The following is a 27,702-nucleotide window of genomic DNA, read 5'->3' as shown; positions in this document are numbered from 1 at the left end:
GCACACCTGAAGGCAGCATCTAGCTCATCAGACCCGTTGCATAAACGAAACTTAACGAGTTTACCTGCATTTCAAAAGTAGGTTTTTGCGGAATTAAGCTGGACCCAAAAGCAGTGACTACAAGAGGAAAGTCAACCGTCACTATGGCACATTATAGAGTAAGTGTGTTTGCTACTGTCCGCTTTGTCTGACATTAATGTTTAGCCGAAACAGTTTCTTATTTAACGTTACTAACTACTAGTTAGTAACTAGCCTTTAGCTAAACTAAGAGTGGCTAAGCTAACGGCAGGTGACACGGTGCTCATCAGGGAGTCGATGTACCACGTGTGACAACTCGTGTTGTAAATGTTTGTTGATGCACTTAAGTAAAGATAATGTCAATAAACCAACTACAAACTGCTTTTTGTGTAACATTTTCTCCTGGAGGTCATAATTTGACAATTTTGTTTTTATGTCTGACGTTAATAACGTTTACTCTTGACTTTGAAAAGGACTAACAAGCAGGACATTAAAGGACATTAAAGTACAGTTTTGTTGGTAATAAAATGGATGTTTTTTTTCTTCCTGCAGGCTCCAGACCCCAAAAGGGAACAGTTTAGGAGATACTTGGAGAAGGCTGGTGTTGTTGACAGTCTGACCAGTGGTAAGGCATTGTTGGTCTTACTAATAAGGGTGAAGTATTGTTTGAAAGATTCAAATACTTGACCCACTTGACATTTGATATTCAGCCCTATTTATGCAACAATTTTTTTTATTTTATTTCAGTTCTAGTGTCTTTGTATGAGCAGCCCGAAAAGCCCAACAACGCTCTGGAGTATCCTTCTACACACATGAGCTGAACCATCCGGTGGTTGCAGAAATTGTCTCTTTTGTCTCGTAGGTAGTGAGTTGAGCCTCTCGGGACTGAACTCATTCCTGCACCCAACAAACTATAAAGAGAAATGTTCAGAAGTTAATAATGGAGGCCACTGCTTGCTGTGGCTTCTTTAACAAACTCTCTCCCAGATTTGTGATGGAGCATCTCAATTCCGGTGGTCAGACTTCAGCAGACGCGGATGCTCTACAGCAGGAGGTGATTGACTTGAGACAGAGGTGTGCACGTCTGGCAGAGGAAAACAAAGACCTAAAATCAAGGGTACGTTTCGTCCGGTTCTCACCGTGAGCTATGTGTCATTTCAGGCAACACACCTAAACGTAGATGCTCTTTCTCCTCCATCTCTGCAGCTGCAGCACTATGAACCTGAAGATGGAGCCACAGCTGACTAGACCGCAGCGGCACTCTGGCTTCATCGATGTCGATTTATTTTGCATTCAGGACACGGCAACACTATTACGTGAAGGCAGAGAACTTTCTATGCACCTGTTTTTGCAAGTCTTCTTTTCTACGGTTTATTCTGTACATGTATGTATGTAAGTTTGTTCCTTGTTTATTTAATCTTTAGCTTTACTGAGGAATCGCCCGTCTATATGGCTGAAAAAGTCAGATCTTAAAAAATTTAAATTTTAAGACATAGGGCATGTCATTTTTTGAAGGGTCTATTTAAAAAAAATGTTTTATTTTTCATGGCATAGTTATCAACAAACATACCTCTGTCCAGAGCCACATGACCGTGTGTGACAAAGACACACTCGTACTTTATTTCCCAAAATAAAATAAAGCACTTCTCGTCTTGTAACTGTTGTTGTATCACTGATTGAGCTCATTTCTAATGCATCAGTCAGGCCTTTTATTAGTATATGATGGGGTTTTGTACGTTTATTATAACGTTCATTACTTTCTACTCTGATGCAAAATGAACAAAAACAAGTATGTGAATGATAATATTTTGGAGACATTGGGGACCAGAACACATCTGGTTTAATCAGATTTAATCATTTTAGATTCAACACTATCAACAGTAATCCAATAGCTTTCTTGTTGCTGTGAATGTTATCTGGTTATTGATATGCTCGGGAAACTGGACTCGTGAAGACTAAATCTCCCCCAAAACATGCAAAGATGAAATTTTACTTCAGACTAAATATTATTTTCTCCAAAAATATCTGGATGTTTTTGTTTAGTTTGACTTCATGGTTCAAATGTACACATTGCTACGGGCCAGACAGTTTGCCCGTCACAAGTCGGCCGTTCAACATTTTAAAAAGTATTAACCATGTGACTTGTCAAAATAACAGAATTAAATATGAATGGAGAAAACAGAATGTGCTGTAGCCAAAATGCACTCTTATCGTGAAATGATATTCAATGTTTATTTGTCACACTACAATGAAAAACACCACTTCTGATCCCTCATCTATATTTGACCCCGTGCACTTCTTCCTGGTCTTGTTTGGTTGAATCTAGTTTTCATGCTAATTGAGTAGCAGTACATGGAGTCAGTCGCAATAAAATACAGGTTTATTCCAAAAACAGTTTTATATATATAATATATAACAATATAAAACACCATACAAAGTATTATGTTTGCTATTGTAGGATGTAACCAAAAGCAATTCTAAATGTCAGTTCCATTAGTTGAACTACAATGGGGTGTTTAGGCTTTTCACGTTATTTACACTGACAGAATGTGAGCAAACTCACCAGATTGGAGGCAGCTTAGTGTGAAATCCGTAACGTAGATATGACGGTCCAGTCAACACACCTGTGACATGGGTTGCTGTAAGGAAGCCGTGAAAGTTTCGATTTGCAGATCTGCGATTTGTAGCCTACAGTATAGATCAATTCGATTTTAAGACAGACAGCAAATAAGGCATGGTGACAATTTAAGCAAACTTTTCAGATATAATATGACACAATATGAAAGAACATTTGCAGTAAAACAACAACAAAAACAGAAAAACGAATGAAAATATGAATTCCCAAACAAAGGAAGTATCAACAAATGACCTCTCAATTGGAAAAGGGAAACATCAGCTGGGAGGAAGCTTGTGAAGCAAACGTGCACAATGTCACATATTTGCAAAGATATGTAAACATATATATTTAAAGTAGAGTTCTTCATCCAGTGATATGTTCCCTTGGCTGGTCAGCTATATCCAGTTGTGTCTCAATCAAACCATTCCAGCTGTGGCATCATATAAACCAGGGCAGAGTTCTGTGCACTTGCCGTTTAGCTTGCAGCGGCGTGGACAGACTGCCGGTGGTGACTCAAATCTCCTCGGGGTCATGCAGCCCTGGCACGGTCACCAAAAAGTTTCTTTAAATTGTTACCACCCTCCACATGAGTGCCTGTGCATCACCCAAACCCAAGTGACCCGCCTCTCCCTCAGTGTTACCGGAAAAAAAAAAAAAGAGGGAACAACTGAGCTGTTGAGGGAAGGTTGCCAACACGACTCTGACCAGAGAAAGTCAATACCAACAGCTTCGCGGATGCATTTCGATCATGGCCTCACAATGACGGGCTGTAACCGGTTGAAACACTGATATGACCTCAATATTTGCAGGTCAGGGATGTTGTTTTTGTCTTTTTGTTCGTGCATTCAACAGCAGACATAACTCACTGAACATATGTTATTGTGGTTCATGCCGGTGTGTAGATAACTAAGCTGTTGCCAAATAGATGCTTTGCAAGTCCAGACTACATGCTTGGGATTTGTTGGAGTCTGATTGCTACATGTGTGCAAACAAAGAAAAAGGAACAGTCCCCATGGTTGGGATCCCCACATTATCAATATACCAGTCAGTTATCCAACCAGGCCTTGTACGATCAACAGTTTTCTATAAAGTAATCAATTCGACATCGTGTTTGATTTTTGCTGCTCCTCTCTGGATGTAATTACGTTCTCATGCACTTGACACATTATTTTATCCCATTTACAAGAAATCTATCACAATGGATTAGAGTACTTGCCAACTGCACACACCGTCCAAATTCTAAATACCTTTAAATGCCTCTGTGTGTGACGAATATGCTTGTTGTCTGAGGCCAGTCGTGATATTGCAGCTTCGCAACCCGCGATGTGAAATGTTTGTTCATTGTTCTGTAGATTTACAGAGTGGGAATATTTGATTGACACGATTCAGGAAGCTGAACTTTTCACGTCTGACCTCAAACCTCTCTCTCTCTCTCTGTCCACCACATCAGGATTGATTCAAACCCGTCTGGTACAAACACATTAAGGGTGCAGGAGGTCATACTGGGAGGACATGTTGGGAGAATCACAATGTTATTTTCCCTTTTTCAATCAGGAAAATCTATTTTCTTTCTTGTACTTCAACCCCAGGCTGTAAACACACTGATATATATGAATGATATATATATATATATATGTTAAACGTTTGACCCTATGTGTATATATATATATATTCATTATAGTATATATATTCATAGATTCCACATATTCCATGATGGAGAAGGAGCAAGTGTGGTTTTATGAATTGTAAAGTAGTTTATTGAACGATAGTTGTCGAGAAACCATATCAGACAAATTACTGTTTTTGTCTTAAAACATCACGTTACAATTTAGCAAAAGTCCAGTATTTCAGTTTTAAATAATTATCATACAACAATGCATTTTATAAGATTGTCACTTCGTGACGAGACGTTCACAAGTTGAAGGACCGTTGGGCTTACCAAACCAAATTAAGAAACAGAGTTACTTTCAGGACTTTAAAGAAAGATGCTTATTAACTCTTTAATATGAAGCTACACATTTTCAATAAGAAATACAAAAACACTACAGCAATGGTAGCTTACCAGCAAATATTACGTCTCAGAGAAGAGCTGAAATCCTGCTGTTTCAGCAGTGTTGTCCAGTGACAACAGATCTGTCGATTGCTGGACGACATAGGACAACATACACTTTCACACTGTTTCGGGGTCACGGCAAACATGCACACGACAATTGAACATTGATGCACGAAGTCATATTGATGGGCTATGTTTGGAAACGATAGAACTTTCCACATACTGTAGAAAGCACGCGGCAACATTCAGGTACAATTACAACATGTAAGGGAGTCCCTGCAGCATCAAACAGCAGGCCGCTGCACACACACGTGTGAATTGGACGACCACTGGAAATGTGGTCTTCAGTTCATTATGTATATACGAATCAGAAAAACGCAATCATCAGTTTCTGCCAAAGTTCAGATTCAATTTGAAAATTTATTTGAAAAACATTTTATTTCAAAGGACATTGAGCTGTGGAAATGCATAACCAAGTGTAGGAGGTTTCTGATTGGTCGCTGGTCATAGTTCACCTGTGGCTTTAAATCAATGAAGTACATTTTCTAACATGAGCTCCATTTCTGAATTACAAACTGCACACGATGCCCTCCTCAGACCAGTAATATTAAAGTTTTCATTCATAGACTTAAGAAACAGAAAGCATACAGTAGACTGCAGTAAAACAAAAGCCAAAGTTAAGTACTTCCAAGGTTGAAAAACAATCAGCATGACGGGAAAATGAATCAACAGTTTTACAAAATGACATGTAATTAGTCCCGTCTTGTCAACAGGATGTGGCTGAAACAATAACATGGCATTACGCCATAGCCTGAGACTTCCTTATAAACTCTGTCTTCTGTTTCACATTTCATGAATATTTCCACAACAATCCTTGATGATTCAACAGAAAATATGCATAAAATGAATTAAATTGAACAGTTTGAACATTTATTTCTAAAATGACATGAAATGGGACCAGTGTGTTCATTTATTTCCTGATAACCAAAAAGGCCAAAGAGGTCTAAAAACTCATTCAAATGCACAGATAACATTTAATTCCCTTCTAAATTAAATCGCTCATTTAATGCACGTTTTGCGCCTCGTCATCTGAAGATGTAAAATATGCCTTCTGCAATGTTACACATGAACAGCAGGAGGCACTCTTCCCCCTCAAACTCACTAATTCAGCTCTAAAAAGAAGACAATCAGACAGTAAAAAAAATACCCTGTCACTGAAAAGCAACTTTTCACTTCAGCACATCAGTAAAATACAGCTTCCTGAGAGAGTGACATGAAGGTGTTTAGTGTTACCTTTTCAAAACAAAAGGTGAGTGCAGCGTTGTGGTCCTACGCTGCTGGGCTCAGGAAGATGTTAAAGCACACAGCAAAGACCAAGAACAATACATATCCAACTATACACAGCCAGAACCGGGGGTCTTTGATTAGCTTCTTATTGTAGGCGCTGAAGAAGACGTAGCCGATGGTCATCCCGGCCGCGATTCCTCCAAAATGGGCCACAAAAGACACCTGGGAGGGGAGAAGATGAATGAGCTTCCAGAGTTAGCCTGAAGGAACGAATTACCCAAATTAAATGGACCACAGACTGCCGTCATCCGACCTCATATCCAAAATACTTGCAGAACCAGTTTAACAGCCAAAACAAAGAGTCGGGGAGGGGAGAGGAGATAACAACATCCAGGAGGGAAGAAGGAATCAGGCTCATCAAACAGGAAGAAGATACTCAAAACTGAAACTATGGAGTCAAAGGACAAGGCTCACTATTTCTCAATGTGGATTACCGATTTAAAAAAAGAACTGGTTTGTGTGAAATGTGTGTTGGTATTCAGTCTTTGTTCATTAGTTCGTGCCCACACAGAGACGGCTTTATCTGGAAGGATAATCAAGTCCCAGCAAGAGCTGCTAATGTTGCCTGTAGCCACAAGCACACTACATCCATCACCACACACTGTCACCTTGGGGGAGGTTAGCTGATCTGAAAAGGTCGAGCAAGTTTTTTTTTTATTCTGCTCAAGTCCTCACAGGGGAAGGGAGAGCATACCTTCATATCAGCCCCGTCTGTGGCGAATCTTCTGTAGAAGGCAAATCCAAAATCTGTGCCGACTGGAGAAAGAAACCAGTTTAAATTAAATGTAAGATTGTTAAAAAGTGCGATCTCAGCAATTCGAGAAAAAATAACAACATACCAAATATCACTATGGCGAGGATACGAAATATTCCAAGAACAGGAATCATCTCTCGGAAATTCTGTGAAATGAATACGACGTGTATTTCAAAAAATGTTCGTGAGCTGGTTCACACGTTGTGCTGTCAGCTAACCTTCAGACAGTGAACTGGACCAGCACAGGAAATAATAGTGTTCAATGTTTTTAATTCTGTACATCAGACAAAGTCTTGTCTTTTCTTTGCAAAAGTTTAGGTTCAAAATAAACATTAAAATGATCCAATTCTCTTAATATGTCAAATTGTATACGATCTAAAACACTCTGCTCACACATAAACAATAAAAGTAAACACTTGAGACTGAAATGCTGAAGTTCAACTCTGAACTCACCACCACTGCGTTCATAAAGTAGCCTCCTATGAGGGCATAAACACCCCCAGAAGCTCCCACCAAAGCACTGAGGGGATCAAAGATGGAGCTGGCCAACGAGCCTGAGGGGAAACAGGAAGTATCAGTGATAAAAATCAGTGGCAGCTCTGACGGCAAGTACTCCGACACAAACAGGAAAAACCCCACTTCAAGACGAGTTGGTGTTAAGACGGCATGCACAGACACAGATGAAGACCTGCTAACTTGAGCTGCTTGTGTAACCAACAGAGGCCACATTTAAAGAAAGAAACAAAATAAGAAAAGAAGAGGTGACCTGCAAGGACGCCTGCCATGTAAACCATCCCCACTTCAAATCCTTTGTGGACCAGTTCCAGCGGGATGCCCAGCAGCAGCTGCATCACCAGGTTTCCCACGATGTGCTCGATTCTAGAGACAGGCGGAGAAGAGAAGGATTTACTTCACGGCGGAGGAGAAATGTCCCACAGGGGACGGACAGGATATCACAAACACCGTAGCCCAGAAGTAAAGCTGATAACTTTCAATACAATGTAGGGCTTTTAAACGGGTAAGACTGTTTTTCTGTAGTTTGGATATTGTAAACAAATCCCACAGGTCCCAAAAACACATTCTGACTGACAGTGTTCATTGTAATAAAGGAACATGTCATCTTGTGCAACAGTGCGGCTCATTGTCGTGTTTTTAATCGTTTTTGGACAACAGAGAGAATCCACAGCACACGTGAATCTCCAATTATTGTTGATTTTGGTCTTTTTATGGGATTTGTTGGGGGGAAAATACAGAATATCACCGTTCGTATCCTCAAAGCAAATATCCTGTTGGGTGAGTGACTGTGACCGCTGTTCCGCTTTGCACATCTAGCTTTCCTGTGTGCTTCTGTGTAGTCATGAGTTTTTGCTGTGGCTTATGTACACATGATCTTATTTTCAGACTGTATGCTTGCCACGTCACGTAACTTTGGCTGTGTTTTGACAGATGTGCCGGCAAAACTGGGGGTGGTGGGGGGGGCAACGATCGCCTGACCTCCATGCACCTCTATAAAAAGCTACGAGCACTCAGCTTCTCGCCGTTGTAACTGTGACTATGAGGTAATGCAGAAACAGTGTCAAAATCATGACGACATATATACAAAAACACAGCAATGCCGTGAGAAATGAAGAGGCGTAACGGCTGACAGCGTAGAAAAAGAACCCAGCAGAGATTATGAGCTTCATGGCCATGATACTGTGGGTTTTCGTCCACACCTCAATGTGACTCAAGCTTTCGTGGTGTAATTAAGGTATCTAAAAAAAAAAAAAAAAGGGGCCGGCCGTGCTTACCCGGCGTGGACAAACATGTAGGAGATAAAGCGCCACGCTTCCTGCCGCTCCTCAGGCTTGTATGTCAGGGGGCTTTTCCAGATGCCTTCATCCAGGGTCACCCACTGCTTCTGAGGCTTCCACACGGCGTAGTAGATGAACACTGCCAGCTGACGAAGAGCAGAGGATGTACACACAGGTTAGTCTTGAAGAACGAGATTCAAAAAATAAAAAAGTCTAACTTTAAAGTTGGCAGCAGCAGGATGTGGGTCAAATCTAAATCCCAAACAGCTGAGGAAATAAAGATGGTCACAGCCCCCCCCCCCCCCCCCCCCTCATGCTATTTCAACAAATCACCCACTGATCCTCCACATTCCACACTTTATTTACCTGAATCTAAAAGGTCACAAAGACACAGCGGCTTTCTGTTCGCACATTCAGGGACAGCGTCTCTGAATCCCACCAGTGAGGATCAACTGCACCGGGTCTTACCTAAAGCGACGACTCATCAAAACTGCTCTTTTCATTGACACCATGTCCACAGCCTGCTAGTGAGCCCCCGCACTTTATGGGCAGTATTTAGGTATTGTATGGATATTGTGATATGAGAAGAGATATTGTCTCCTATTTAGGATATCGTAATATGGCATAGGTGTCGTCTTTCGCTGGTTTTAAGAGTTGCATTACAGTTTTATTATTAGCTTTTATCCACGTAGTCATTAGATCCACATTACTGATTATCATTTGTCAAAAATCTCATTGTGTAAATATGTATCCCACCTAAGCTTCTACGACTTCACCTCAATATCTGCTCCACTACATACAATCGCAGCAAATCTATACAGTAATTAGCACCCTGGCAGCATATAACACAAATGTAGGCCGCATGTATAACTAGATCACAGAATCCATACTGATCGTCCCAGTGCTCCTGCAATATGTGTGTCGTGTACATTCAGGGCAAACAGCTACCTCTGCCATACTGATGAGGATGATGAAGATGGGGGGCGGGCAGCAGTTGGCCCGTTCCAGGTACTTGCTGCGGGAGTCTTCTGGAAGCATCCATTTGGATACAGACCGCTGGAACTTCTCGCAGCATCCCATCCGTCTGGCACCGTCGGGCTGGTCGGCTGCACTCGCGAACGGTCGCCCGTCTCGGTCCACCGGGAACGGCTCCTGCTGCTCGAGGTCGATGTCCTCCATCACTGCTCCAGAGCTTACACAGAAGATTAAACAGCAATGGCTGGGTTGCACTTTAACCACAAAGATGAATCAACACCTCTCTCATACAGCTTCAATAAAAACTCATTATGGCCTTCATGAAGGAAGGATTTATCGCAAGGCCAGTTGTGTTCAAGTGCATCAGTTTTAGCTTGGTGTACCTAATAAACTGGCAACTATTGAGATATAAAATGGCATTTACTGTGATGGATGATTTTTGATCTTTGATATTCAAACACACCGATGACTTCTCTCATCATTTAAAGTGCCTAGAAGTCAATCACCATAAATAAATTAAAATCTATCACAGGCTAATCTCTCGAGTATTTCTGTCCTAGAAATAGACATAACTAGATAACTAGAGCTGCAACTAACAGCTTATTTTCAGGAGGATGAATCATTCTGTGTATGAATAAAAAAATAATGAAAAATACCATTTATAAATCCCAGTGTTGTCTTCAGGAGTCTTATTTTGTCCAAAACCAAAAACATATTCAGTTTTAAAAAAGTGAACGGCAAATATTTGGCATCCTAATATTATTATTCTATTATGAAAATACTACTACTTGACGATTATTGCAGCTCTACTGATTATAAACTAAATTGCATCCACACATGTATTTTAAAAACATGTACAATTCTCTACACTGGCCCAGAGTTAAAGAGTACTACAATATAAACAGTGTAGTACAAGGTTTACATGATCTCTGAAAGCTCACTATCAAATAGATGCATTACTCGTGTAATTAAATACACTCCTTTAGTAAGACCTTGCTCAAATACAACTGACAGAAGCAGATGTTTTGCAACACTACACTAAACCTGAAGAAGTATTACTTCTTCTTTTAACACATGGGCTGAGATTATATATATTTTTAAATAACATTCACAGAAATGCGATTGCTGGTCGATAATGCAGTAACTGTACTGTATAAAAAGCCTTTTATAGTAAGCTGCATTCAGTTACAGCAGCATGATAATTAGCGTTTCCTGTTTACTGGGCGTTGCTCATGAAAATATTCAGATTTTGTGGGTTACAAAAAACTATTCCTGACAACTTAATGTAAATAGTAGTTAGGGATCCCACATTGTTACGTTTCCTATTATTAGTTTTGAATGAATTAGCCTTAACGTTGGCCTTTACTCACCTAAATATTCCACAGGAAGAGTGCAGATGGCTCCACGCAAGTATCGATTCCACTAATCTAACTCAAACAGCTCAATTTGTGAGCTGAAGCGAGCATAAATTCATATACAGTGCTAGAGTTCAAAATACGCAACGATAACGTGTTCAACACCATTTCGCCATGTTCTTAGACAAGCCGCGGAGTCGCTTCTCCTTCAGGCCGACCGTCGCAGAGGGATCCGTAGAAGAAGAACAATAAGAAGAAAAAGCCACTTGGAGATAATTATAGACCTTTCATTGCTTTTTCCTGCAACAAGCTTCCTTCCTCCATCCAGACGGCCCACTCGTGATTCCCTCTTCAGCTCAACTTACAGGTGAGTTTCACAGAAAACACCGCGAATCCTGTTGGCTGCAAACTGCGCGCGCGACAACAAACAGTCTACCTGCTTCCCCGTGCCACACCTGGGGATCGGTGACGTCACCGACCCATTATCTCGAGATCAACTCTCCTCCTCCCCCCCACCACCTCTCCACTCACACAGCCCGCAAAAAAAATAAATGAAACCGTCTTTGATCCACGGTGTTGTGTTATATTCAAATAGTATACAGCGCCTAATTCAGTAAAGTGCATGGAGGTGAACGTTTGATATCAATGTTGCATTGACTTACATGAACCACACGGTGGCGGTAGAGTCCACAATCAAGAACAAAGGAACGGTGTTCAATGTTTACATTGGAGGTTGCTAGAGTTAAATGCTGCACTTTTAAAATGCAGCCTCCCATTTATTCATGAATAAAATGTTTTCTCTCTCCGATGTCATCAGCAGGTGATTTAACAGCATTTATTAATCACCCTGAGAGTGCTAATTAATCATGGTATTGTCATTTCTTCAATACACAACTTTACTAATATTTGAATCAAATTAATTATATTATATAATCCCTTTGAGAGAACAACACTTTTCATTAAAATAAGTTGCTTATGATCATTAACAGTCACGAATAGCTACTTCGTGGAATGATTTAAACAGGAAGAAAATTAATAAAGTTTGGCATTTTTTCTAGAAAAGTGTCTCACAAAAGCACCGGCTTCAGCTCCAGCTGAGATTGTGTGGATTCAATAAAATTTTTACGGTGACACGGATGAGACGTCGTTTAGGTACTCAGGGAAAAATGGAAATGTAAACATCCACAACTCAAGCTGGCCATCTTTACCTGCTGAGACAACCATGTGAGAGGACTACAGAACGTATCACTAAAAACACATCTCAGACAACAGATTTGAATCACAGAACTTTTATTTTTTTCAAAAGGGAGAAAAATCCACATTCTCAGGTAAAGAGTTGTGAGGAGGGGGGGGGGGGCAATGTGAGAAGCAGGAGCCATTAAATACAGCTGCTGGAAGATTATACAGAATGATCACATGAGCCAAAAAGCATTTTTCTACAGCGCCGGCAAGAGATTTGACACAGATCTGCTTTAGTCAGGATTTTGAGAAAGCGCATATGAACAAGAACAAAAAAAAAAAAAAGGGGTGGGGGGTGTTTGCTTCATACATAGTTTCTTTCAGATTCTTCTAACTTTTGGCCAGCAGCAATAATTTGGAAGTAAGATGGATAAACCATGGCACCCAAACAGTTTAAAATGGGGGGTTGGGATAGGGAAATAAAATGAAAATCAACTGGAGGGGGGGGGGGGGGGAGGAGCAGTAGAAGAGCAGCCGTCTAGTGAGAGGGAGGTTGGATCTCATCACGGTGAGTTCAAGAGACATCTGAAACACAGACGATAGTCAGTTCAACCCTTTTCACTCACAACACACACAGATCAAAGAAAGAACTGGAAACGGTGGTTTAGGATACTTACAACTAGCAGGCCGGGCTCCGTATCTTCGCATGATCTGGTCTTGTGTGAATTTCACAAAAGATTCATATTGTTCTGGAAAGAGAAGATTTTAAAACGGTGAGGAAGCGTGCTGTAGATTCAAAGTCTTTTTGTGAACATCTCTGCCGACACAGAACAGGAAAAACTGCTAAATCGCTTCTTCTTTGTCCTCTTTTCAGGGAGCAAACTACACAGCTGTGCATCGCACAGACGCATAGTAAGACTGCCGATTCTCGCGTGTGTCAAAGACTTATTGTGGATGTAATCTGGGTCAATACAGTTTGGCTCCAGCTGCCAAACTTCTACCATCTTTATTCCACTTGTTTCCCTGTTTACAGACCGTGGCATCTAGAAGTATAACTAAACTTTGTTTGGATGCCAGCGCTGCAGATGTTATCAGTTATGAAAAGAAAACATACGCATAAGGGAGGGGGCAGGATGCTTCTCATTACAGTGACACTTTTACTGTACTTCACTGATAGACTGTAAAACGGGCTGTCCCGATGAACAGTGAGTGCTGCGGTTTTATATATATTTTTGTTTATTACCTGCGAGTTTTGTGTTAAGAATCTGTTCGTACTCCTCCCGGATCTTCTCCTCGTGGTCTTTAAGCAGCCGCTCACACAGGTAGCTCACCTGCTTCAGTGTAAACGAGGGCTGGTCCTTCCTTGAGGCACCTGAGAAACACAAAGAAAGGCTGATTCAGTCACATCTGTGGCACAGCGATGAGTCACGCAGACAGAAATGTCCTCTCTCCAGAAATAGGTGCTCGGCCAGGTGCAAATTTACAGCTTTGCTCTTTGTCGTCCCTCACCTCCGTCAGCCCACAGGGTCATGCAGCACTAATGTGAGCCCTCTCTCTCCCCTCCCACAATGACTCTGTCACAGTGCAACTGGAGCCAGCTTTAGCGAGGCGATCCTTTACCCAGCGGTCTTTGAGGTTCTGCTGTAAGCCGTTTAGACTAAAACGTTTGTAAATCACAGGAGAGGATGGCAGAGCACGGATGAAGGTTTAATGGCCGTGTCTCAGAGGCAGAAAGAGGCCGTGTTGGTAACGGTGCAGTCGGTGTGATCTACGAGACCATCCTGCAGAGTGATTAGGAAGAAACCGCTGGAGCCTGAAGGCCCGGGGCGGGGATTACATCCCACACCCAAACTGCAACACCACTGCTGCAGCACAAGTTTGTTCCCGAAGAGGAGCAAAAAGCAAAAGCACCATGTTTGGCAATATAAATGATCAATTATGTTAATTTTTTTATTCTATGATGGGCTGAAACAAACTGAATCCATCACAATCGACACGCATTTCCGGTGCCAGGGTAGCAAAAATAAATGTTTTTTTCAGTAAATAACTTGAGTAGATCATAAAGTTATGCCTATATGGACGGACGTTTTGAAGAAAATAGGTGATTTTGGACGTTTACTTAAAAGACATCTGGATTTATTAATGTGTTCACAAAGAAAAAATTGTATCACATCTTTGTAGATATGAAAGTACAATGTCTTCGTAGTTCCATCTGAAAACATAACTATTCTGAGGGAACGAAAGCCGACTTTTCAGGAATCTCAACAGGATATGACTGAACTCGGAGGAGAGAGACATCTCCATTTCAGGAGTGGGCTGGATTTGGCACAAACAACGATAAATCCTTCATAAACTCACATCTGGAATCACAATTCCTCTGCCCTTGTGATTGCTTTTGATGAGCAGCAGTAGCCTGCCTCTTTAGACTCGAGTTGGTCATGCAGGTCCAGCCAAGGGTCTTTTGGCAGGCCTTGCAGAACGAATGACCTTATCATTCCTAACCGTTACAAACATTAGGCTTAAAAAGGGTTTTTTTTGGATGGTTTTCTGCTGTCACTTCAAGGACTTGCTAACCAGAACAAAACAAAGCAGACATGTTATTTAAATCACCCGTGTAGCAAAAGTACAATACCCTCCTACAGCTGTGAACAAATCTAAAATAATCTAAACATTGATGAAAATGTAATATAATTGGGCAGTCAGACCTAGATAACTGCCATCACAAAAACACACGCATGTTAGTCTGGAGAACATCCATAAACTGGCACTAATAGTGCCATGCTGTACCCATGTACATGACCATGGCCTTTGGAGTAAAACCATAAAGCTCGTGTGTGTGTGCACGGTCAACCCTAAATGCTCTTACCTGGTGGGGAGCTGGGAGCGTTGAGGGAGGAACTGGAGCTACAGGCCTCGGTCTGGTTGAAGGCCCCTTCCAGCTGCCGCCGCCTCTGGATCCGGCTGTACTCCTGACGGAGGTTCTGGAAGATCTGCTCTGTAGGGAGCAAAACGGAAACAAGGACACAAACTGTTTAAAACAGGACAGAGGACGCCCCAAAAGAAATGAAGGCAGCACACATTTCATCAACCCTTTTGGCGGTTGTGAGGCGGTGCTCCCAATGGGCTTCCAAAGCAAAGGCAATCCAGACTTTCTCACTTTGTTGCTTAGATGTCAGCACCAGTGTTATTACTGAAACTAGGGCTGGGCGATAAATCGATTTAATCGATTAATTCGAATGTGTGCTTTAAGGCGATGTGTTTTATTGAAAATCGAGAAAATCGCCCCCACCCCTTTTTCCCGTAGTAGAGTGCGCGCGCATTGTTTACAAACTAAAACAATGGCGGCCAGCAGCTTCACTGCTGGCCGCCGCCGCCGCCACCTCACAACAACAACCCAGCATTTTGGAGACATTCACCAACTGTACTCCGCATGAGAAGAAGAGTGCCCGGTGGAAAGCCATCACGGATGCAGTCGCGATGTATATCGCAAAAGATATGGTGCCCATATACACCGTGGAAAAGCCGGGGTTTATTCACCGTCTCAAAGCTTTGGACCCCAGGTACGTGCTACCAAGCCGTAAACATTTTTCTGACGTTGCCTTGCCTCGGCTGTACAATAGTACACGCCAAAGGATCTCTGCGGAGCTGGAGGGGATGTCATTCTACTCCGCAACAACTGACCTGTGGTCCAGCAGGTTGACCCAGACACCGATCCACTTGACTGGTGGAAGCGTCACCAACTTAACTTTCCAAGGCTAAGTACTTTAGCAAAGAAATACCTCTCTGTGCCAGCTACAAGTGCCCCCTCTGAGAGGCTTTTCAGTGTGTGGGGGGGGGCATTGTTACATGCCACCGTGCATGCCTGAAGCCAGAGGTAGTAGACAGGCTTGTCTTCCTGGCAAAAAATATTTAGAAAAAACATGCACTACTGTTTAATACTGTTGGTTATGTTGTGAATGCACTTGATTTTGTTTACATGCACTTATTTACTGTGCAAAATATGTTATGTTGATGTTAGATCAGATGTTGCACTTTTGAAAATGTGAATGTTAAAGGGTCATATACATTTTATTTCATGCTGTGTTTGTATCAGTGTATTCAGTTAGAAAAGCTTACTGTAAAAAGTTACATTTGCACAGTTGTTTACAATGGAAGGCTACTATTTAATGCCATTTAATGTTATGTTTAATTTAATTTTATATTTAAATGATTCAGGCAAACAAAAGAGTGACCAAATACTTTTTGTATACTACAGGCACCTTTCTACAATGTTCAGGTTTTGTTTGCACTTTATTTTTATCAACCTACTTGGGAAAATCATCACAAAATAAAAGAAAAAATTGTTTTCAACAGCTTCTGTCATCTGCAAAAAATTTTGGGGGAAAAAAATCGATTTAAATCGTGAATCGGATTTTTTGTAAAAAAATCGGAGATTTTTTTTTTAGGCCATATCGCCCAGCCCTAACTGAAACTTTAGCTTTTTGTGATGAAATGGCCACAAACTACAAATGTACAGGTTTTTAAATGTACAATGTGCCGTTTAAGTCTCTATTTTGAACGTGAAAAGGAATTATGAATCTATCCAGTCGCAGTAATTGTCCCGATTGCTCAACAGTGATTCATTACAGGAATTTATCAGTATTTTCATTAGTTTGGTCTTTAATGCATGTTCTTTTCGATACTGCGCCCACCACAACCACATTCAAAACAATGCTGAATGCATTATCCAGCATTAATTGGGACTATTACAGGAAGGCGTAATCATCCACACTGAAGATAAACTAAAGCTATGCTCACTTCCTCTGTCGTTTCTCACCCAACACGGGTTCCAAAATACAATCATCAACAGGAAGTAAAGGCGTGACAGACTGACATGAGTGACATACCTACTACAGCTGTAACAAACAGACCGCTTTCTTAAAGACAAACTTTTTTTGTCTTGTGACTTTATTACTTTCACTTCTCTTCCAAAAGTTATTTATGACGTCGGCATCACCACAGCTGGTGAGAAGGCTCGCATTAAGGCTTCAACACAAATCAGCATTCTTCACTGAGCTGTAACAAAGTAGAAGCCTCTTGTTCTTCTGAGGCTGGTTCAGTGGTTGTGTGGATGCTTGAGGTTTTGGTGGATGGAAGAAAATAAACTGATCTGTGTGATAAAAGACTGCAATGCAAACAATGTCAATCATTACGTGTCTCACTATAAGATCAACCAGAGCTTCTAGCCTTACTGGCCAGCTACGCACTGTTTAAGCACGAGCCCTGATAAATCATGCTAATTAATTACAGATTAAATCAGTACTCAAGATGATCTGCATTACAAGTAGTATGCAGAGAAAACTTAAAATACCATATCCTTTATTTTTTTATGTTTCTGACTGAAACTGGAGTTTTCCAATGATCGTGTAGGATGGTTGTCTTTCCAAAGTGCCTGCGTTGTCTCAATCATTTAATCTACGGACAGTAAGCCAACTGGAAAATGGCACCTGAGCCCACATCTAAAAAGCACAACAGCAACAACATGACACAGTTATTAACCAATATCAGGTCGCAGTATGGCGAGGGCAGCGTAGAGGCTCTCTGAGAATTGGGTTTGCACACTGCAACAACCGCTTGTTTTATTAGTTAAGCTGCCATATTGCCTGTGATGACACTAATCTCAATTTCACTTCAAGTGTGCTGCTGGTGCTTTCAAGGAAGCTCAAAACATCAAAGATGTGCGTGTTGACTAGGGCCTGCAGTTCACAGTTTATGTTGTGTTGACAGAATCAAACCAGATCAACATCAAGCAGACAGTATGCGTGTCATGAAAAAGCCAAAACGATCATTAGCCTTAGAATTTATACTTTATAGTACAACATGTATCACAGGTACAGACTTAAATAAAGTAAAGGTAATACAGGTACTGTAGGTATACATTGACGTGTCGAGAAAGTGGCTGTCTCTTTATCATCTCAAATATGTCCTCCTTCGGATAAAGCCCACGCTGCAGCTGCTGTAACAGCTTAACATGGGTCACAGCCAGCACACACACACACGTATCTAATTATAGAGGTTAAAGTTCAAAAAAGGCATGTGGAAAAAATGAGACAAACACCATGGCCTCAAATAGTGCTGATAAGCAAATGTTTAGGGGGGACTTTATCTCACTCAGTCCACACAGGAGGTGAAGTCGTTATACATGCTGCGCCTCTATCTGGAGCACCGTGCCTCATTTATCTTGGGTGGAGGGGGCTAGAAGCCATGCTGCCACTTCAGCCTGCTCATCAGTGAGCTTGGATGGATGGTGAGGAAAGCCACGTCATATTTTATTTTATTTGTGTGTGTTGACTGTGAGAGCCTCTGTGTTGAATGTCTTATTAGTACTTGACAATGTATAAGAGTATCCTGATGATGATACTACGTATATTAATATTCGCTCTTTTTCCATTGTTTGTGCACGCATTGTAAAGCGTCAATATTGTATAACCTTTTCAATTCAATCTTGAATTCTGTTTTTAAGTTTATTTTGTAACATCTGTCTCTTGGGACTACAGATGAAAAATAGCCTTTTGGCTAACTCTGGCGCATTTACAGAAATGTTATTAATGTGCACTCTCACTTATCAAATAACCCAATAAATTAAAAATAAAATATGTGGTCACTTTTGAACCCCTCCTCTGGCTGTACGTGGCCTCTGAAACCTTCCAGAATCAACAATACTGGACCCTAATCTGACAGGCTGCTTATTGAAACACCACGGGGCCTTTCACTTGTAATAAAGACATGTTGTTAACCCACGGGGCTGTAACAATGACTTAAACAATTAGTAGACAGAAAACTGATTTAGGTCATTAAGATAATCAATTTAAAATGTATGTCATTTCTTGAGGACAAGTGCCAAATATTCACAGAACCCAGTTTCACAAGTGAGGATTCACTCCATTGTATATCATCGTACATGACATTGGGTTTCTAAATGTAGGTCTGGAGAAGCAAACGTGTGAAGACATGAATTTTGATTCTGACATCATAGAGACCAACCAATGACTTGAAAAAATAATAAACCGATAAAAAAATGCATGGGTTCAATGTTAGATAACACTCTTCCTCGGTACAGCGGCCTCACGAGTGAGAAACCCTCTCCTCACTTCTAGCTCTGCCAACTACTAGTAGCTCAAATGTGGGCGTTGCTTGGCAACAATGACCCTGCCACAACCAGGCCAAGCAATCAATCACAGAGACTTCCGGGAGAGACGGAGGAACACAGAGGAGAAAGCCTCGGCAAAAAGGCTTAGGCACAGACCAAACAGTGAATACCACATGAGATCGGACAGATAAATTGGCCATGGTGGTGGAGAGAAAACAAAGCTGACTCATTTCCTTTCACCCTCCACTGCTAACGAATTGTGTGTGTGTGTGTGTGTGTGTGTGTGTGTGTGGGGGGGGGGGGGGGGTAGTAGCTTGTGATGTATTGCGGGTCAGTAGAAGTTGCCCTCCTGCAGCAAAGAACCACTAAAGTGACAACTAATCTTTTGGGAAAATAAGCAGACATGAGAAACCGCAAATCACTGAATTGTTTTTCAAGGAAGAAATCTGACATTCATAAAATGATAGCAAGCCCGATGTGCAGTAGATCGTTTCCAAAGTCTGGACAGATCAGCGAGGTCACAACTCCTCAATGCATTTGCACCTAACCGTTTAAAAAATGAAATCTTCTGAACTAAGAGCTTCCTGAGCAGACAGCAGGCCATCTTTAGCCCTGAATATACGAGCAGTCTTGTAGTCTGACCAAGGTGTCAGGCCTGAACTATGACCTGCCTGCTTTTCTACCCAAAATGCAGTTGGGTAGTACCAGTCCAGCCTCATCTGTCATCTGGGGAGGATTTTAGCAAAGCACCAGACTAGACTAGCAGCACAAGAATGAGACAGGGGAACGGAGTGAGTGATCCTATCTACATTGTGACATTATTACCCAAAGATACCGTGACAGGGTTGGATCCCTGCGCACACACACACACACACACACACACACAGCCTTGCACACCACAAGCAAACCCGAATAGCTGGAAAGCATGTGTGGGTAGAGGCGGGTGGGAGGGATGACAGCTGACCTTTAGCCAAATACAAAACTGCTTTCACTTGGCAAAACGCAGCAGCAGAGAGGCAAGCTTGCGACACCAGTCCCATAAGGGGGCCTTCTTCTGGGTGAAGGTGAGTAGAATACCTGCTATCTGGAGCTCATGCTAAGCAGACAAACTCGGAAAGAACTGGAACACCCAAGAGGCCTGTCGGATTCTTAACATAAGGTTCAGGCTAAATAAGCAACGTCAGAACAGACAACCTGGAAAATACTGATATGATTCATTTTTTTTGGATTAACATAAACATAGCGCCACTATGAATACTACTCTGTGAGGCAACCATAATAAGCAAGCCAGGCTGTGTAAATGATGTGAGCAATAACAGGGGCATGAAAATGCGTCTTCACCTCCAGGTATCTGCAACTGGAAGGAACAGCCCTCTCTTCTCAGAAACAAAACACCTCTTCATCACTATAAATCTGTTGCTTCCCAGCATGACAATTACACAATTCACCAGAAGCCAAAATGCTTGCATTTCACAGGAAGCCAGCTGTGAAGCAGTCTCCATCATCACATACATCTGTGAGTCAATGCCCTCAGCAAACCGCACACCAGCATCATCTTACAATGATATGCACCACGAAGCACGTTTTTTCTTATAGTGCAAAAAAAACAGGAACAACAGAGAGTGAGACAATTTGGCCTTTGTCTTAATAAGTGACGCAGCTGGCACATTGTGCAAAATTGTTTCAATTTAAAAAAAAGAAATCATCACTAACAGCTCACATTTCACTAATATCCCAAATCCATTGTCATTGTTGATGTTCATATATATTATTCGATATATGTATATATTTATATTGTACATAGTAGTTCATTGTCAATGCTTAGTTTCTATGTTCTAATTTGTTGTCTTTAATGTCCTTGTTTATTTGTATACAAACGCATAGAGGGCTAATAAAGCCTCTCATTTCACTTTCATTTCTCAGGTAGCAAGTTAATAATCACCTCCCCCACAGGTAAATGGCCCATGAATAACGTCACCTGAGACCGAAGTCAAGATGCACAGAACTATAGAGGAATAACATATCATTTGCCGAGCCTTAGATAATTATGTTATGTGAAAGAAATAAGGACATTTAACCCCCAGCGACAGCCACTAAGGAAACATAAACCCCTGGATCACTCTCTATCAAAAAGCTTCTTCTCCAAGCAGTGCCAATAAAAACTGGTTATGAGGAATGCTCAGATTTCTTCACTTTCAATACTTCGTGGCAAGATGGAAGGCAGTACACTTCATCGCAACAGGAGGGCTGAATAGCACCATAAGTAACCCTGTGCTTTATAATAGGCTGAACTATAGGAAATGGATTTATAACCACTGGAGAGCACATGATGACAATCTACGCGTTAACAGCACGGCTTAGCACAGGTAGTACAGCGGTCTCCATCTTGTAATACTCTCTCATTTCCCAGCAGTGATGTGATAAAAATAAATTCAATGACATCAAGCTTTTCTTTTTTTAATTAACATTCAAAAAGCGTAAGGATTAGGCCTCACTGGTATCACGCTGCCCATATCTGAGTGCCTGGCACATGCAATAAGCCTCACTGGATCGCAGTGCAGACATCTAGGTAATTATCTTGTGTCTACTAGTGTGCCCCACACCCGTCCAATGCTCACAGCGGAGCTTTTCAAGTCAAAAGGGAGTGTAGATGACAGACATAAAAAGGAAATGAACAATGTCCTGCAGGCCCCGAAATGGCTGTGGTGCATAATGGTATAAACCCCCACCACAATGCAAGACAATTGTGGCACTAAAGCCAAGGCACATTAGCCAGGCAGCTCCTACTTAACAGCCTGCCATGATGTGCCCGCTGCTGTGATGCCATTTGTCTTCTTAGGCGAGCCCAACAGGCTAGATTGTCACCCATGTGTAAAGTACGAGCAGGGTCTTTTGTTTAAAGTCCTTCCAGTTTTCAAATACATGGTTTAAATGAATATATGAACTGATTTAATGGCCACGATAGTCTATACTATAGCTGCAGATTGTACAGGCAAATCTGAGTCAGTCATACAAACTAACTATATTCAATTTGTCCCATGCTAGAAATAGTAACGTTATTTGATTCAACGTTAGCTATGCAGACAACTTTGAAGCTAATAATTTCATGGCCAGCATTCAGCATTAGCTTTAAGCTAATTCACTCAACTATACAACAATACAAAGAGCTGACAAGGTGCCACCGACAAATACCTATAGAGCCACCTCTATTTTTGTGAATCTACTGATTTATTATGATTTGCAAAAATGATCTGTGTCGGTAACTTGGCGCCGACGTTTCCCCTTCCTGGCGTTAGCTTAGCTTAGCGAAGCTAACGTTTAGCCTCCAACCCCCATTCAGAGTCTCTCAATTGACGTTAGCTAGCTATCCCTTCCAGTCCACTCCACCCAAACCCCCTCCCCCATGACACCCACCCAGGAAAAAAACGTCAAAATCGGTTTAAATGTCATACCTGGAGTGAGCCTGTGTTCGCCTCCTCCTATGGCCGGAGGAGACATTGAGTGCGTTGCGCTGTCGACTGGAGGACGGAGGTTGCATCTTTGCGGCGACGGAGTGCCAGGAGTCCCCGGTAGAGGGTTGCACCTTCTCCGCTTGGGAGACTGGGGACTGAGGAGGGCCTCAAACTCCATCGACCGCTTTAATGTTGCCCCACAAGCCATGTTGTTAGCTAAAGAAAATTGGAAAAGTAAGTTGGAGGAAAAACGACCCGTAAAACTGAGTTTTTTTTGTCGCTCGTGGTTTTGTACGTTAAACGTTGCTCGATTTTTCTTGAGCCTTTCTTCCTCTCCACAACAACGGATTTTCTTCTCTGAGTAGTAAACCAACTGCCGACCGTGCCTGCTGAATTTTTAAAACGTCACAATGGCAGACCGTACCATTGAGGAAAAGAGGGGGAGCGTTAATATTTACAACATATTTTGTTGTATACTTCACCAATTTGAATTGTCATTCTTACCCAAACGTATTTCTTAACGTTGCTAGTAATATATTATTGACTCAATTGGCAATTTTCTTTCTCTTTAACAGTCTTTACGCTACAATTTCTTGCCACCCAACCCTATTGTTGTTGTTGAGGGCTTTGGTTTCCGTTGAACTCAAATTTAAGGTTCACGAGACGTCTGGTGGTGGAGGTCAGGTAAATCAAGTCGATTAAAAATTAACTCCAGGGTGATTTTACTCTTTAATCTCCTTCAGAAAGCGGGAGATTTTATATATTCACTGTCTGTCAACTAGTAACCGGCTTCCCATTGTATATTTCCCATTGTGTTTGCAAACTTAACACAATGGCTGCATGGTAATAATGACTTAGAATAGAGTTCCTGAGCAGCAAAGTTCTCGACCACACTATACAATGTGACTGACAACAGGAACTGTACTTGTATGTACAAAGCATTTGTTATAGTATGTACGCTAGAGATTATTTTCTGTTCTTGTCTTGCTTTGTTTTATCAGCTCCATTGCTCCATTTCACACCTGTTGTATCACATGCATCAACAACCAGTCACACATTCACCACAGTCTCTTGTTTTGAGTAACTCATTGAAACAAGCAATGTCCAGAACTGAATCACCCATCAATTTATATTTGCTGCAGTCTCCACCACTGGGTGTGCATCTTGATGTGACAGTTTGTTTTATGTGCAATACATTTCCCATGTGACGATAACGGTCTCACTGGGATTAAACATCCCTTTTACAGGAGCATCCTGACTTTTTAAATGCATAAAACATGTAGGTTAATACAAACAAAACAAAGTCTTATGCAGTCCTTATTGTTATCACATAACCTGTGCAAAGAACGAAACATCAGCCAATCTTATGCAGTATTTATTTCAGCTTGCATCTTGAGTATCTCAAACAGAACTGCTAGGAAGTATTCAGCAATATCATTTAAAGTAGCATTTTAGCATCTCCTCGTAAAGACAATGAGCAATCATATTATTGGTTGTTCCATCAAATATGACAGAGGACAAATGTATATACTGTGTTCTTTAGTTATGTCTTGTTATTATGTGTGGGGTTTAAAATAATAACATCCGCCCATTGCCAAATTCATGATAATTTTAGAGGCTGTAGTTTAAAAAATGCTCTTGAATTTTATACTTAGAGGGGTTTCTAATATTTGGTCTATAACTTCATTCGTATACATGGGGAAGCTTATTCAAAATAATACAAATGCCACCTCAAAGTAGCCTACAACATATCCTTTCACGCATCTCTAAAAATGTTTTTTTTAAAAGACAGTATTACTTTTATGAAGGTAGAATTTATTACAGGGCTGTGTTTGTAGACCCAATGACAAACTATAAACTGTGACTAAGTGGAGAGCAGGGCCGTCCTTCAATCAGAGGATTGGAGGTTCGATCCCCGGGTCCGACTCCGCTAGTCGCATGATGATGTGTCCTTGAGCAAGACACTTAACCCCCCCAAAAAATTGCTCCCCTGTGCCTACGGTGGATGAATACAATCTGAATTGTAAATTGCTTTGGATAGAAGCATCTGCTAAATGATTGTAATGAAATGTATATGACCTGTGATCATCCCCACTGTTGGTTTTTGGGAACAGCATGTATGCTTTGTACTCATTCTCCCCCCCCCCCCCCAAATGGATTTTCTGGCATGGCAGACTCACAGTATTCAGCATGTCACCTCTGGCAGCAAAGACCCAGGAGATTGATACAGCGACAGGGACATTTATAAATCATTGCAAACACAAGACTGCTGACTTTTTGCCACTTGACAATGATTAAGTAAGACATATAAGGTTTCAAAATAGAGTATGGTCAAGTATCATCTTTAATCAGTTGATGGTTGAAACACGTGTTCGGTCTAGTATGTGCACCTGTGAGTTTAAGCGAAATGTCATAGTGTGCGCTCTGCTGCAGCTGCCAGTTGTCACAATTGCAAAGAGTGTTCTGGTGCTTGTGCTCCATTTACCTCGGCACACTGCTTGGATTCACGTGTGCGGACATTGTGTGAAATCCTCCCGTGCATGGGGCTTTTGTGGAGTCCTGGCATTCATGTGCAGATCAGATTGGAAAGGTGCACAAGAAATGCACCTTTCCACCACGTGGTGAACCCAAAAGTTAAGTCAGCACTTGAGTTCACAGTATGTCACAGGGGTGAGAGCGTTAAAGCACTGACATTGGAGATGGGTAAGTCAAAGGTTAAAGGTTAGCTGGCCACATGACATCATCTCGCTCCCAGTCCAACATAACAATAAACCTTTTGTCTGACCTGAACCAATGCCCAGAGATGATAAGCTTTATTTCCACTGGAATCTGATACTAGAATGGTTCTAATTGTTTATTTTTAAAGGTTAATGGTTTCTCTTTACAAGCTGTCTTCATATTGTATCTCATAACTACAAGTAAAACACATTATGTAACATGTTTCCGACATTTGATAGGCTTTCTGATCTGTCGGATCACTTATGGGGCTACTAACAATATTCAAGAGTTATTGTTGAATAGCCTTGAACACAATAGCCTTGAAGTACATACCAGCACTAATAATTTGATGGGAATGAATCCTGCTCATATTTGATTCTTCATTCGATGTCAAACACATATCTATCTGTACAACTACTCTTTAATTTCAATCATTGTCTGATGTTCGACTGCTGATTGTTCACCATCTCTGAGATTGAGTTAAGCCGTGTGGTTCTGTCCCTGGGCATCTCATCCTCAGTGATGGCAGTACAGTTCTTGTCTTCTATGTAGGGTAATCCTGGGGTTAAAGCCTCTGTACATTTTCTACACCTTCCAATCTCACACAGCCTTCGTAGCAACTGCAGCAGAGCGACTCTTAGCTCTCGACAGCGCAGTGCATATAGCAGTGGGTTGACTGCAGAGTTGACCAGGCAGAGGGTGCTGCAAAAGGCGAACGCTCTCTGTAGGGGACGAGTCAGGACCACGGAGACATCAGCTAACATGAAGGAGAGTGTGGGCAGCCAGCAGCTCACCAGTATCAGTAGGATCAGGCCAAAGGTACGCGCCAGCCGGATATCCATCCTCATGCGGGCCTGTCCTGTCCCCGCTGCTCCCTGGAGGCTGGTCATAGAGGACTCATGGCGGTGGGCCTTCCACAGGATGAGAGCATAAGCACACAGAATGAGAGCCAGAAGCACCAGTGTGAAGCTGGTCCAGCAAGCCAGATAGACCTGGTTGATGTAGGGAAACAGGCGTGAGCAGGGCGGAGTAAGCCCTGTGGGACACCTCCAACCCATCAGCGGCAAGAAGGAGATGAAAATGGTGGCGCTCCAGAGGATCAGCAGGCTCAGCACGGCTCGCCGGCGGGTCAGCAGCACCTTGTAGCTGGAGGCCTGCTGGATGCAAAGGTAGCGGTCCAGAGCGGTCAGCAGCAAACTCCCCACCGAGCTGGTGAAGGACATGGTGACACCACCTAACTTGAAGAGGTAGGCAGTGGGGCCGTCTCTGCCGCAAAAGAGGTGAAAGAACAGGAAGCTGGTGGTGAAAAAGCAGCTGGCGAAGACATCCGCTAACGCAAGGCTGGCAATGAACAGATATGAAGGCCGCTGCCGGAGGGAGGCTGTTGCAGCGATCACTCCCAACACGAGAGCGTTTTCCAGCAGAGTGAGAGGACCTGCCAGGAAACAGATCGAGCTGATGGCTGTCTTCTCGGCCGCGGAGAGAACCATGTAGCATTCCAGATTCTCACAAGACCTGTTACCTGTGAGAAGATCACAGGTTTATAGCAGGACAGATTTTATCGGGCAAGTGTACTGAAACTAGCTGTCATTATAAATGCACCCTTAAATTACATTTGCTAAAAAAACATTATCTTGAACCATTTTAGATTCTAATGAAGCAATGCATTGTTTCTTTATTGAGGCCACATACCTATCTGTGAGGGGGTGTCGCATTGCTCCATTTCAACTGTTCCCGGAGGGCCAGTACTAGACTGTATTTAGAAAATAAAGTAAGTAATTTAAATGTGTTATTCTTTATGGATTAATACACATAATTAACATATCTGTAGGTATGTAAGAACAACTAGCAGGAGATCCTTTAAGAAGTAAAAGGCACTGCATTTCTTACACTTTTTCCAGTATTATGTTAATTTCTAAAGAACATAAAAACAACTGTATTGATCATTGAACTTAAATAATAAATGTGTAAGACAAGACCAAACACACATAGCAATATCCACACCATCTACAGCAAAAATTATAAAATATATATATTATTTTATTGATAACAAACCTTTTTTAGATGAAGTGATTGAAGCAGGCAACTTCCTGTGGAGAAACAAATAAAGTGGAAAATGTGATGTATTTTTCTCTCCTTGTCAATATTGAACTTGGTGGTTAAAGGGAACATGAACATCTGAGTCAGAACAGACAGTCACTTAGAGGTTAGGGTAAACAGAGAATGACCATTACTGTACCCGCTGGTGCTGATGTTGAAGAGATAGTTGCAAGGAGCCACGGTTTAAATACCACGCCATAAACCACTTCTTG

General features: G+C 41.7%; 4 protein-coding genes across 5 annotated transcripts; 1 reads left to right on the top strand and 3 right to left on the bottom strand.

Annotated features, from left to right (window-relative positions):
- The first annotated feature begins 27 nt into the window (after positions 1–27).
- On the top strand, positions 28–1,656 carry LOC306781970 (c-Myc-binding protein-like). Of its 2 annotated transcripts, none has more exons than XM_079275102.1 (5): positions 28–158; positions 571–643; positions 772–814; positions 1,006–1,135; positions 1,225–1,656. In XM_079275102.1, exons 1-5 carry the CDS (start codon positions 144–146, stop codon positions 1,264–1,266), a joined length of 303 nt encoding a protein of 100 aa, XP_079131228.1. In that variant the 5' UTR covers positions 28–143; the 3' UTR covers positions 1,267–1,656. The 2 variants fall into 2 exon arrangements, with proteins under 2 accessions (XP_079131228.1, XP_079131227.1); XM_079275101.1 differs by having other exon boundaries at positions 766–814.
- Positions 1,657–5,100: 3,444 nt separating this feature from the next.
- rhbdl2 (rhomboid, veinlet-like 2) lies at positions 5,101–11,307 on the bottom strand. Its single transcript, XM_079276233.1, has 8 exons — positions 10,928–11,307; positions 9,531–9,774; positions 8,580–8,728; positions 7,556–7,668; positions 7,243–7,343; positions 6,875–6,935; positions 6,730–6,791; positions 5,101–6,197 (listed from the first exon to the last, which is right to left on the bottom strand). Exons 2-8 carry the CDS (start codon positions 9,759–9,761, stop codon positions 6,018–6,020), a joined length of 897 nt encoding a protein of 298 aa, XP_079132359.1. The 5' UTR covers positions 9,762–9,774; positions 10,928–11,307; the 3' UTR covers positions 5,101–6,017.
- An 884-nt stretch (positions 11,308–12,191) lies between these two features.
- Positions 12,192–23,028, bottom strand: akirin1 (akirin 1). The gene is made up of 5 exons (XM_079276314.1): positions 22,673–23,028; positions 14,958–15,086; positions 13,335–13,463; positions 12,769–12,840; positions 12,192–12,676 (listed from the first exon to the last, which is right to left on the bottom strand). Exons 1-5 carry the CDS (start codon positions 22,878–22,880, stop codon positions 12,666–12,668), a joined length of 549 nt encoding a protein of 182 aa, XP_079132440.1. The 5' UTR covers positions 22,881–23,028; the 3' UTR covers positions 12,192–12,665.
- A 2,793-nt stretch (positions 23,029–25,821) lies between these two features.
- On the bottom strand, positions 25,822–27,113 carry cnr2 (cannabinoid receptor 2; the record flags this gene model as incomplete). Its single annotated transcript, XM_079276135.1, has 2 exons — positions 25,822–26,912; positions 27,083–27,113. 2 exons carry the CDS (start codon positions 27,111–27,113, stop codon positions 25,822–25,824), a joined length of 1,122 nt encoding a protein of 373 aa, XP_079132261.1.
- Between the last annotated feature and the right edge of the window lie 589 nt (positions 27,114–27,702).

This window comes from Melanostigma gelatinosum (assembly GCF_949748355.1).
Source record: "Melanostigma gelatinosum genome assembly, chromosome: 9".
Taxonomy (NCBI): Eukaryota; Metazoa; Chordata; class Actinopteri; order Perciformes; family Zoarcidae; genus Melanostigma; species Melanostigma gelatinosum.
This window is presented reverse-complemented; position numbering and strand designations above follow the sequence as displayed.